General features: G+C 31.3%; 1 protein-coding gene and 1 non-coding gene across 2 annotated transcripts in view; both read right to left on the bottom strand.

Annotated features, from left to right (window-relative positions):
- Positions 1-13719, bottom strand: part of LOC149417704 (PAS domain-containing protein cky-1-like) — a 207912-nt gene that overhangs the window by 30809 nt on the left and 163384 nt on the right. The window contains exon 7 of the mRNA XM_089640144.1: positions 10459-10565. Within this exon, the coding sequence (XP_089496270.1) occupies positions 10459-10565 (107 nt within the window). The remainder of the gene's footprint in view (positions 1-10458; positions 10566-13719) is intronic.
- On the bottom strand, positions 5225-5297 carry TRNAA-GGC (transfer RNA alanine (anticodon GGC)). Its single transcript has one exon. It is a non-coding gene; the product is annotated as a tRNA-Ala (tRNA).

Below are 13719 nucleotides of genomic sequence, written 5' to 3'. Positions count from 1 at the left end.
GTTTTCTATTAAGTGTTTGTGTAAACTTCTATTAAAAATATAATACAAACTTCTATTTTTAGTAAGTTATTAATACATTTATATTAAGTTATTAATTACATTTCTATATCTAGTATAAACCTTTACTAACTACTAACAAACTTATTACTATGACATTTAGGCACACTTTACACTACATCTAAAACTTATACTTTCGAGCATTTAGGCATAAACCATATTTAAAATAACGCGCCACTCAAATTCCTATTTTAAATTCTACGCGATCGACCAAATGTTCGAAGAGGATCCCGATATTCCCGTAAGTGCGTTATTGAATCAGCACATATGGATTCACTATCATAAGCAAATATTGCATACGAAATAAAACAAAGCGTCACAGTCCCTTAGCCAAGACATCTCATTGTTGTGACACCATTGGACGATAAAGATAAATGGTACTTAACTTTGTATAGTTGGTAGTGAATTTTCGTAATAGGCGCAACAACTACCGTTGGTTTTATACCGAGTTCCCGAGCACGGCCGCGCTGTTGATAGACAGGTTGATGATGCAATGAATAAGAAATTGACATACGTGGGCAACACTGGAGGCCGTTCCTATTGACATTATTTAAATCAAACGTCTACGTAAAAGTTAAAAATACAAATCAATTCACAATTTCAAATTGAAATATTTACTTTAAAATACATTTTAAGTCCGCATGTACTTTTTGACACTAAATAAGGGGTTATTTAGTTAATGAGGGCTTTAATCACAACCAACAACCTTTGTTTCTCTAGGCTGTAACGGAATCAATTGACAGCGTCATAGATTAATTAATTAAGTATATGTATCGCGTATACAATTTCTTTCAATAATTTTTTTTTTCAAAAATTTCAAACTTCGTTAGTTCACCTCCATTTGTAAATAAGCCATTTATTTTGCATAACGAATGGTATTGTATTATCGCTAACTAAGCGTAAATGACTGATTTCACCAATATCATATTGATATAGAGTTTTATCGATCTTAATTTCAGATTGAACCCCAATTGAAAAATACCACGAACCGCCACTGTGTTTTTGTGCAGTATTACTTGTTCTGGATCACTTTTCAATCTGAGGCAACATTTGCAAATAATTATCTCATGATGTTCATGTGCTAATAATTTAGATAAATACATATCGTATTTGTCGTTTTCGTTTGTAATTTATGTGGTGGCAGCAGTATTTATGGGCCGTCGTGATATCTCATTATGTTGATGCATCTGTATGCATTAGAGGTATTTGCATAATATTATATCATTTGATGAAGTATTCAAAACAGCGTCAGTTTTTAGAAATCGTTATAGCTAATTAACAACTTTCATGGTGCTGATCAGATATCGATCCTGATGTATGGCAGTAATCGCAGTAATGCAAGGAATTGACAGACGAAGGACGAAATTAAAACCATCGTAGTAGAAATGATTTTCTTTGGTACAATATAATATATTGGTAGATATGTTAAATTATTGAATATTTTGATAAACAGTGGAAATAAATGTTACTAAACATAACCGCACTTTTTGTTGTCACAAAGCCTTAGAAATAGAAAATATCAAAGTCAAAGGGTCGCTTCAGAAATATACACGAAACAATCAACACCTTGTATTTGTCATATCAGGATTTGGCTTATAAACAGCGTAGTACCTGCTACCCTCTCTGCTTACCCTGCAGAGAAACGGTGGAAAAATAGTAAAGATAGTTTATATTATATGAACACCGCACAAGAATCCCAACTGTTGGAGCCAGTGAGACTATGGCATCCCCAATTGGGGTATGTTGTGAGGCTGAAGGTAGTGGAGAAGGGAAGGAGATAGTAGAGGAAGTTAAAGAGTACCTAGCTTTTCAAATCTGGTTACCAAACACGGCAAAAACCAATTCAAATAACGTTCTAATTCTGAATGGTAGTCTTACGTCTTCGTATTGCTAGTCGAGAGCCTTACACCTCGACCACGGAGGCCGACGAAAATATGCAGATATTTTAAAAGTAAATTTTGTAAATACAAACTATATAAATTTTAATTTTCATTCCAGTTTAATGGCTCGGCTATATATCTTATTTCCAGACTATTTAAATTATTGAATTATAAAAATTACATTGCGAGATGCAAATATTATGAGTTGTTTCTGTATTCCACACTGAAATTTGGTGATAATTTCTTGGCGCTAAGCAAAGGCTTACCTTAGAGAACTTGGCTTCAGGAGACCAGGAAATAGATTTACAGTTACGATTTTGGCATTTCTAGTTGTAAAATGATTGTATGTGGAACTTCTTAAACACAATAAAAACAGTAGACACAAAGAAGACAACAGTGTTTTATCGTTCTTATTTAGGAGAACATGTTCTGTTTGGATCCTAATCTCTGATTACACAATAAAAAATCAGAACTTGTTATTTTTCAAATCCCTTTCTACAATTTAATTATAGTATTAAGCCTCGAAATATGGTGTGAAGTCACCACATTTTTTAGGCGGGTACTGAATATTATTACTATATAATCATATTGATTTACGTCCATAACGGGATTGTAATTACAGCTATCATTCGGGTAGTTTATTAAAACATAGTTACAAACATTTCCAATATTAATGATAATTCTACACATAATAAGACCTTAACTTATGGTTCAATGGTAAAATGACGTAATTTTAATTCATACGTATTAAGTTGTTAACATTCAAAGTTTATTTGATCAATGATATAGCGACATGTAAAACGGTGTCCAGGAACTTTAGGTAAAAACTGGAAACTAGTTAATCATATTTGGAGCAGATTTTGTGGTATAACTTTTTTTGATCTGGGCTATAGTTTTCGGGTAAATCGTGTCGGAAATTAGATTTTTTAAAGTCTTATTTGAAGATTAATATCAGTGTTTAATGTCTTTCAAATTCGTCGAAGCGTAGACACGGCTGCAAAAGTTTTTTTAACCCTCTAGAAGCCGAAAACATGAAAAAAGTTAAAAAAAACTTAAATGCTCAGATCATAGATTTTTTGGTTTCTCTGATTGTATCGTATTCTAAAATGCATACATATTATATAATATCTTTTATTGGCTAGGTTCCTTTAGTTTCCGGATTATTGTTGAACACAGAACGTTATTTTTCTATCAATAAATGTAAAATACTTCAAACATTTTATTACTTAACCAACACAACAGAAACGGCTTTATCCAGGCACTTAAAACATGTTTTGCAATAAAACGTTTGACTTTTTACATTGGCCCTTTACATCTAATATCCTGTTTAAAATTAAGAATAACCAGTTGAAGCAGAAATAAGTATTTGCCATCATAAATTATGTTGCCTAAGTAGATTCCAGAGTAAAATATTAATTACAAGTATAAAATCATATCACTTAAGTGGATCGAGAAATTTAGTCTAATGTTAATTACTGATCATTATCGAGAATATTCTGGGAGAAATCTCTGCACAACATCCCAGCCTTTAATATAATGGAGCCAATACCGATGTTTGCCTCTTATGGAATGCTCTCCGTCTATAATAGATGTTCGATACATTATAAAGATATATTATGTCGAGATTAAATAATGCAGGTAATTTATTTAAATTGGTAACCTTCTTGAATGGTTTTTATAGTACTCTTTTGGATTTTAGATAACTGCTTCATATTATTTGATGTTGCAGATTCCCATCTTACCATATTCGAGGCGAGAATGGAAAAGTGCCCATCAAGGGGACATCAGAACTTCGTTGGCAAATGTATCAAAAAAAATTATTCAATTAAATTGTGTTATCTCACGCTATTTTCACATCTAATTACTTGTTAACGATCAATAGCGTCATGTGTTCCAGAACATAACCTAACCTAACCATCTCCTGCCCAATCTCCTTTCCCTCCACGCCTTTAAATCTCGATCGAGGTTTTCATAATTCAATTTGCTTTGGGCAGCTGGGACACTTACGTAGTGGTCACAAAAAATAACGCCTTTCCAAAACGATTTTTACATGTCTTATTCTAGAGAATGTTTTAATGTCAGGTGTGCATTATCGATACGTACCCGACAGTGTAAGGTTATAACAGGTTCGCATATAAATATTCCTCTCATGATTTCATCTCATACACTCTACAATTCACTAACGTGTTTATCCAAACATTAAGTTCAATAAAAAAGATACTCAATCTTACGTACTTAATTATTATGAGTAGTCGAAGTCATTCTCGTATTGAAAGATCTCTCCGTTAGGTGAGACAGGAAACCTTTAATCAAAAGCTGTCTACAAGTGATATGAATACGTACACACATTTTTTGCTGTAGAATTTTAATACTGTGTTATTTAATTCATACGTGTTGCTGTGTATATAATTAAAATATATGAAAGTAACTTATGAAATGTAATGTATAGCGTACGAGTTTCAACTGATATTTGAAAGGGTGGTTGGTTCTTTTGGTAAGGCTGTGTGCTTTTTAATACGCGTCTTTGGGTGGAGTATTGATCATACTTAGAGGAAATAATAGGTGCTTACATCAATGGTTAATTTCTCAAGAAATGTTCCCATAAGTCTTCCCTTGGGTGGTTTGATTGCGGCGGTAAATCACATAGAGCAAATGATGAAACAAATATGGAGGAAGATCGATCCTGTACTTTGGGTTTTAGTTAATTTTGTTACAAGTTAGATTTTGGTAACAAACTGTGACTTGTTTTTTGTGAATGATATTAATTTTGCTATGAATGACTGCACAAATACAAAAATCTAATATAATTAAAAAAAAAACAATGTTAACAATATTTTTTACAGACCTTATCAAAGTCGAGATGTAAATTTGTTTGTAAAGAAAATCGAACACTTATAACATAACCTTACAAAATTTTATTAACAGAGGGCTTATTCAGTCGTGGAAATCACAACGCTCGGGTTGCAACCCGACGCATTTGCCAACTCAGCCACTTAACGTTTTAAAAAAAAATTAAGATTTGTTTAAAAAAACCAATTAAGGTAGATACATACATGTGAATAAACTGCGTAAAGAAATTAAAAAAATAATAAGCCGAATAAAAATCATTATCTCCATCGTTTGTTACTCAGTTGCAACAGTTACCTTTTTTTTATTTTTTATGGTAAACTTATGTTTAAGATAAGATTTTTTATGCATAGCACAAAGGGTAACAATTATTTTTATAAGCGATAATTATTAGCCTGAAACACTCATCCACATTGAAAAATTTCCTGATAAAAGATACATGACGCCAACGGGACTTGAACCCGTGTCCTTTCGATTGCCGGTCGACAGCTCTAACCACTGAGCTATGGCGCTCAGTGGTCAGAGTCAGGTCTCTTATCCGCGAAATAATTCAATATATACTAGTGTTTCATTGAACAATTACTGCTTATTACATTTTTTTCACCCGAAAACAACCAACTTTATTTTATATGAGAAAGGAATTGTAAGTGTTAACACCCTCACTAGATGGCGTCGAGACAAATTGTCTACATTTTTTGGTGAAGATACTTGAACTTGTGAAATATTAATTATTATTTTTTATGGTAAACTAATGTTTAAGACAAGATCGAAAGGACACGGGTTCAAGTCCCGTTGGCGTCATGTATCTTTTATCAGGAGATTTTTCAATGTGGATGAGTGTTTCAGGCTAATAATTATTGCTTATAAAAATAATAGTTACCTTTTTAATTTTTTTTGTATTTTTTTCTGTTTCATGTATCAATTAGATTTACATTATATTCTACTTCAATGATTACCTAAATATAATGCTGTGATGTGATGTACCCGCAAAAATTATTCCAATAAATGTATACAATATCATCAAAATATGTGCCTAATATTTTCTGCTGCGTCTTCCTCAATTATATAATCCAATCATAGAAACATCTCAGATAATGCAATATCAATACCAATAAAGGTTGAAACTAATAACGCACATACTTTCCAGCACACGCACACTTACAAATATGTAGGAAGTCTGACGGGATCATAGGGAATAAGAAGACGAGGATGAATTAAGCCTCGATACGACTACTTCCCGGAGCAGGTAATGCGCCGGCGCGGCCATGGACTCGAGCAATAAAGATGGTCATTACCCAATTTAAATGATAGCCGCTTAATGCCATGTTATTAGGCGGAGAAATTACGTTTAATTCGGTACTGCACGCTGTACCATACGACTATAATACAATGTGTGGTGCCTCCTAGTCAAAATAATTGCATTGGGAACGGATTATCAGTAAACACACATCCATCGTCCATCCCTTGACTTATTTAATAAATTATCAAGAAACATTGATATAAGATGGAACTATTATTACCAGCTTACTGTAGTGACAATTCTCTCAGGTCCTTTATTTCTATAGAATTAAAGAAATAAATCCGCCAACAGATTCGAAATCTCTCAAATCAATAGTGATACAATGGGGAATTGGTCATGGTAAATCTATGTAAAAAAAACTCGTCCCCCCTTTTCAATCAGAGCATTTTGTTTATTATTTTTATTTTCGGCAACTAATAATTTTTGTAGTCGGTTCCACGCATTGAAGGATTTTAAAAGTTAATTGACAGCTAAAAGATTTTTTTCTCCAAATAAGACCTGAAAAATTCCAACAACTTCATTTACTCGAAAATGAAAGATTGAATCATTAAAAAATTCAAAATTTGATTTCATTTATTTATTTAATGCCTTCAAAGGCTTTTTTAATGTTCATTTTTGGAGTAGGTACCCACTACCTACCTCCCGTTACTTGATATTTATTGATAGTGATTTTTTTTCATCGTAACATTCCGTTTGAAAAGTTAAAATTTTTTGAGATGACTGATAAAAAATAAGTTTTTTCTATTATTTGTCGATACGTTTTAAAATTATAATTTATTATTTGTTATAATTATTAGTGAGTTAAACGTAGAAAAGTTTTAGTGTTATTGAATGCCCCTAGAAAGGCCGAATAGTTAGTGATATTTCTTACGAACATATTAAAGATTTTTTTCGCTTTGGTTTTATTTTAAAAAATTCCGTTTTATATCATTAGAAACTCTATGATATCTTAGAAACTGAAATTTACTTTTCTAGATTATTTTTTTCACGTACAATGGAATTCACAGACGAAGTCGGATTTAAAAAAAAAATCTAAAAATCAATGCCAGAAAAAAACACTGAAAGTCACTTATATTGCATTAGGAGTAGATTTAATAAAAAAAATATCTCACACAGGACGCTCTGAGGAAAATTTTTTTCCCTCAGGGCCTATGTAATCTTTTGGGATGCTGTGCGGAAGGTCTTTTTCACGGAAATGAAGGAGAGGAAATTAAGTAGTAAAAACGCTAATAAGACTCATTTTTAATGTTCGGTGAGTCAATGTAGGCATTATAATTAAATAAAAATACCTATAAAGTCAGCATATTCAATATTTTCAGTGATGTACTTAGTATAACTATATGAAGTAAACTTTAAAAGTCTTTTTTCGAAGCTTTTATAAGGGTATTACTTAGAGTGGTTTTTTGATTGTTTTTGAATACCGACGAATGACTAACGTGCACTAGAAATAGACACGTAAGTGGCAAAATGTAAGAAATGTATCTGAATATTATATGATGATCTCATACGCATGGCGCCAAGCTTTTAAGTTCCCGAACGAGTCGATGATTTGCCAGTAATTTCATAATTAGACAGCAACGCGCATAAATATCTTCTGAACGAAACCCGAAAAACGTTAATGACTTTTTTGTATTTCACGGTTATTTCGCGGAGAGCGTTTTTTTAATCAAGTAGAAAAATGTATTCTCAGTTCATAAAAAATGAGTTTTATGCTGACATAATATATAAAAATGCAGTTATATATCTAAACCAGAATAAAACCTGCAAAATCATCAGTAAATCCATAAAATAAATGTTTCTATCCGCGTCTGTCTGTTTGTGCGCTTAGTTCTTCTAAAGTACGCAACTAATTTTGTTAAATTTTTTACTCTTATTTAGAAAATTTCTCTCCAAAGGTTTATATATATAATACATGCCTTTTATACTTATGTAGATTGCTCCATTGCGACGTGAAAGAGTGACAAACAAACAAACAAAAATACTTTCGAATTTATAATATTAGTTAGGATTATAAAGAAAATTGGCAACATTTATTTTTGAAAAATAATGTGATCCCAAGGCCAATCTCTAAATAGTATAAAATAAAGTCGCTATTTGCGTATGACTGTTTTTGCGCTCAGTTCTTCTAAAATACGAAACGGATTGTAATAAATTTTTCACTATCATTTAGCGATTTTTTTCCGGAAGGTTTATATACATATAATACATGCATATTATACTCAAAATAGAGAAAAATTTGTAAATAAAGAAAGTAGTTTGTATTTTAGTAGTAAAAAAATATTTTGGCACGCTTTCATTGCTAACGCTGGCAAAACCTTATGAGATACATCAAAATATTATTTTAAGAAATTGTATAAGTTAAAAAGACCTACAAAAAAGTTGACAACAGAAGTGTGTGTATATCTCCTAGGGATAACCCCCTTCAACTCCGGGTACACGTCAGCTTGTATAAAGATAAAGTGAGTATGATTTTTTGTTATGTGTTACAAATATTTTAAAAGATTGAACTATAGTTAGGAAACTGAGTGGTGACGGTAAACATCGATTGAACTGTACTTATTACCAAGTCTATGTAGCCTCTAGTTATATATCTCATTCGCTATTTTGAAAAGACAAACTAAATCAGGCATTAGGCGCCTTGATGACAGTCGTTAAACTTTGGCAAATCTATTAAAAAGTTCTTCGATTGGAATTCCTAATTAATAATTATTAAAAATTTCATAACATTATGCTGCACTATCTTAGTCATTGATTGATGAATTTGATAAAATGGAGTCCAGATAGAATTATACTTTAGATTGCATCTTACCAACCCAGTAACTAGCAAATTAAAGGAATTCAATCATTTAAAATTTTTCACCGTCCTCAAAATAAACCCCACCCAATAAGTGAAATACTATAACATCACGTATATAAGCAAATAAGTGAAATAATAACATGGTATAATATTGTGTAACTCAAGTTATGAAAATCTAATCGAAAAAATTCACATTTATTGTGAACGATTTTAAAACATCGAATATTTACCGCAGTTAAGTGGCATAGTAGTGGTTAATGCGCGCCAGAATTTTTTTTTAAAATAAAGTATTTTTTTAATTGACCTTAGACGTGTAAATCAATTAAACAATTTTAATGGATTTCTCTAAAATTCGTGTTTGGCCGTATCGCGTTTTTTTATGTGGATGAAAAATGTTTTGATTTTTGATGACTAAATGTCTAAGTAGATTCAGGAACTTGTTAACGATTTTACAAATAGTTTTTTTTTCGTTTTTAAGATAGTTAACATCATTTGTAAAACATTAAAAATAGCTGGAATAAATGCTTCTTTGTGATGTGTTGTTTAAACCAGTTTAATTAGAGCCATGGTAATTTAACGACGATTGAATTAATCATCAATATCAAGGTTTTGTCTTAAAGTTTTTAATTCGTAAACATGTTAATTACTTTGTTTGATTAGTTGACTAGCTTTTATAAAGCTTCTCGTATATCAAATCTTTCATCACTTTACCATGAACGAAGTTTTTGGAGAATTTTCTTAATCTCAGCTTGTACGGTGATTTGTCTAGCCAATTTGTGATATTGGAAGAAAAAAATCATCGCAAGACACATATTACCCTCTCAAATGTAATCACCTTTCACCTGTAAAACTAATTTTCACCTGTAAAACTTTTTATCGACCATCATTTTTCATGTGCATTTTTTACAACAGCCGAGGTCACCCAAATTTTTATTGAATACCCGTTTGTGTGTGCATTATGATTAACGTTATTTTTACGGTTTTATCCAAAGCACAAATGTTAAAATATTAGTATAAGCAATCATTAAAAAAATCAAAAAGCAATAATTTTTTAATAAAATACTAGTATTTATTGAATTATTTAGCGATTAAAAATAAGCCGACGCAGTACAGTAATTCCGTGCGCCTGACGGTGCGGGTTTAGTTCCCGTTAGCGGGATTTATTTTTCTCGAAATATTTTTTAAATTTGTATATGTGCTTAAGGCTAGTAATAATTGCTTAAAATAATTAATTATTTACGCTTTTCAATCAATGATTTCCATTCGATAAATTAACTTCAAGTCAGGGGAACTTACGTCAGTATGCCAACAAACTGATAACAATTGTGAGAATCATTAACTCGATTTTAAACAAAAATTAAATTAATTTCATCATTATTACGTTCCGCTAAAATTTTGCTGCAGAACCTCCTGGCGAACAATAAGAAGAAAATAAATGCTTGGCTTTTTAAATATTAAGTTAGCAAGAAAATTCATTTATGTATTTATCTAGAAAACGAATGATTAAAATATATTTCAAGAAATGAAATATATTTGGAAATGATATGTTTATAATATTTAAAAAAAGTTGTACTCACTTAATCGGTGTTTAGACTGTGCTTCTCTCAGGCACTCCCAGTGCAGTAGGTGATACCAGGAGACTCCTTGAAGATCAGACTTATCCCATCCCAAGTGCCACTCTCCGCTGTAAAAAATAACACATTTTATTGCTCTATATTCCATCAAAACAGTTTGAGAATATTTTTGTTGAAGAATCCGTTGTTTACATACCGATCTCTGAAGCTCGCGGTTAAGGGGGAAGCTTTTACATAATTATAAGTGGTAGAATTTAATAATGAAAAGTATTTAATGACAGACTGTAAAATAATATAATGAGAGTAAAAAAAAATAATATTTATAAAGTATATTATATACATTGTTAATGTGCTGATCTTTTTTATGACCAATTTATGATGCACTGGTTCCAGTTTATGAACTTTAGTGAGGTAATTCTGGTATAAATTTAGCGAGTTATGTTCAGGATGAGTACTTAATAATAGCGGAGTGTGGGTACACTATTAAACCTTTTTGTCATCGCACTAATTGTACAAGTTACTTGAAGGAAGCCTACTGGTAAAAAATGCATAATGCGAAAGTAGACATACCCATTTATACGTCTTCAAATCATGTTGTCTCATTCGTAGACGAATTTCTCTTTCATATATTTGGACATGCGTTCATTACAGTTAATAAAGTAATTGAGATCATTTATTTGTGTCAAACATTGGATTATTGCTCACTAAATAAACCATCAGCCGTTTTTAGTGTTCTTTTCCCATCGGATACGGCCACCTTTTTGCTAACACGAAAGGTAAACCCGCGAAATAAGGTAGCGCACATAAATAACAGCCAGCACGAGCCGGAGAAGGACCGGGCTTTTCACCAACCTCGTATAAAATGTATAAGTTGACACACTTTGCATAAATAAATACGCTTAAATAATAATGACAAAAGTCATGTAAGCAGCATACAGTCATCGCGCAGTCTTTCTCCATTGTATGCAAAGCCAGGTATGTGACACTTTTGAATATTTCCCTTAATACAGTTCCTCCGAATTACTTAGCGACTCCGCGAATGTTTTCGGAAAATGTTTGCATGCTTTTTATCGAGATGTGAATGTATACGAATGTAAATACCCTTTTTGGAAGTTGTTTTTTCTTTATAAAGTCTCACATCTGCGTTGACAAACAAAGAAATATCGTGCGTTTTTATAATCGATTTCGCAGGGCAAATTTTTTTTAAGTGCTGGAGCCAAAGGGAATTCCACTTAGTTGATCTCCAATTTATTTAGGGAATGTGTTCAGGTAAAGTAAAGCAATAATAAGAAGAAGATGTGGGAGAAAATGGTTAGAAATCGTCATGTTATTAACCATCGCGTTGCTTAGTATCGCCATAACCATCAACGGTGGGTAGTCTGGAACGAATTATAAAAACACTTTTGAATGTATAAGTGACAATTTTCTGTGATGAAAAAACAAACAAAATTTCAAATTAAAAACATTTTTATATTTGATAACGTAATTATAATTATGTGTTAGATGCTTCTAAAGAGACGTCAACGAAAGAAGTGAGAAGACAGTGCGCAGTGCGCGGGTTCCGAGACCTCATTTGACAGTGTTTTGATAACGAGTAAAACATTCACTAATGTTGTTTTAATGCCCTCATATATCACTCCTGGCTCTTGAGCGGTGTTAAAATACATTTTTTGCTCTTTACCACATGGAAATGGATAAATGTTCCGTCCAGTGTGGTGCTCCGAAAGCATTTTTTTAATCAATAACTCCGAACAAACCGCAAATAACCTACCTTCCTAAAGTGCTTTTAAAGAATTTGTTAGGTCCGTACCTACAAACATAATTGATTTTATTAAAAGTTTTTCTACTTGACGTAGGTAGTCTATTTTTCAGTAAATCGTTTTAGATACAACCTTAATTTGTCGTCTTCCATGCTCCTATGCTTCTATGCTGTTTAATTAGATGTAGATCGGTTGACTACAAATAACCCACGAACACAAGAAGATCAGTTTTTAATTTAAAAAAAATAAATTATTTAGATAATCTCTATACATCTGCCGATTTGAAAAAGCAATTATTTGAAATTCAATAAAAAAAATAAAAAGAACACTATGAAAATTTTTAAAAAACACATTTCGTTCTTTTAACATTACTAATCTAGACATTTTTTAAAGAGATTTTTTTATTATTTTAATATAGATCATATGGGTTACATTAATACATACATATTTTGCAAAATATAATATTTAGGTTCATAATTGGTCATGTATACCTTATCAAAAAAGAGGAGTTCTTGTGCCTGATAAGGGAGCCACGATTCTTACTTAGATTCTATGTTATAATATTATGTTATGTGTAAACTATAAATATATTTTTTTACTTAAGTTTTTTTGGAAAAAAAGTTTGATTTTATTTATTTGTTCTTGTTGGTTCGTAATACAGCACAATTCGGAAGGGAGATTATTGTAGTTTTTTATGGCTTGGTAAATATAATGGTTTTGCATTTGAGTTGTTTTAAAGATTGGCGTAATAAATTGATTTCCATTTCTCATCAGTTTGTAAAATTCTTGATATTCTGGGTTATTTTTTTCTTTACACATTTTTATAATGGAATTTTGCTTAAATATATCATCAATATTTGGTACTGGAAACAATTTAAAAAGCAATTTTGTTGGAAAAGTAGAGTTTTTTTAAGTATTAACTTTATAATAATTTTTTGCGAGACTTTTACTGAGTTTAGGTTGTTTTTATAAGATCTTCCCCAACCTATGATTCCGTAGATAAGCAGGGAGTGGACAAGAGCATAATACACATTTTTTAGTATTTTCACATTTAAAATATTTCCTAACCTAACAAATATATATATACATTTCCTTATTCTCTTTACCAACTCCGTAATATGGCTTTTCCATTTCAGATTTTCATCGATGATCACACCAAGATATTTAATTTCAGAAGAAGAGTTGATTACGGTACAAATAGGATTAAGTAGTTTACAGTTGACATTGTCACAATTTTTATCATGGATTATGATATTTACTTTGTGTTTAGGTATTTTTTGTAGTGAGAATAATACATATGTTTTTTTTGGCATTAAGTGTGAGTAGGTTATTATCAAACCATGATTTTAAGGTATAAGTACATTAATTTGCAAGTTTGTTAACTAGTTCCCATGTTCGACCTTTTATTAATAATACAGTATCATCAGTATAAGAGATTAATTCACCTTTGATTTTCTGTTGGAAAATGTCATTTACATACATTAGAAATAGTAATGGTCCGAGG

Source organism: Hesperophylax consimilis, chromosome 15 (assembly GCF_061612785.1).
Source record: "Hesperophylax consimilis isolate HC1 chromosome 15, BYU_Hcon_1.0, whole genome shotgun sequence".
Classification (NCBI taxonomy): domain Eukaryota; kingdom Metazoa; phylum Arthropoda; class Insecta; order Trichoptera; family Limnephilidae; genus Hesperophylax; species Hesperophylax consimilis.
This window is presented reverse-complemented; position numbering and strand designations above follow the sequence as displayed.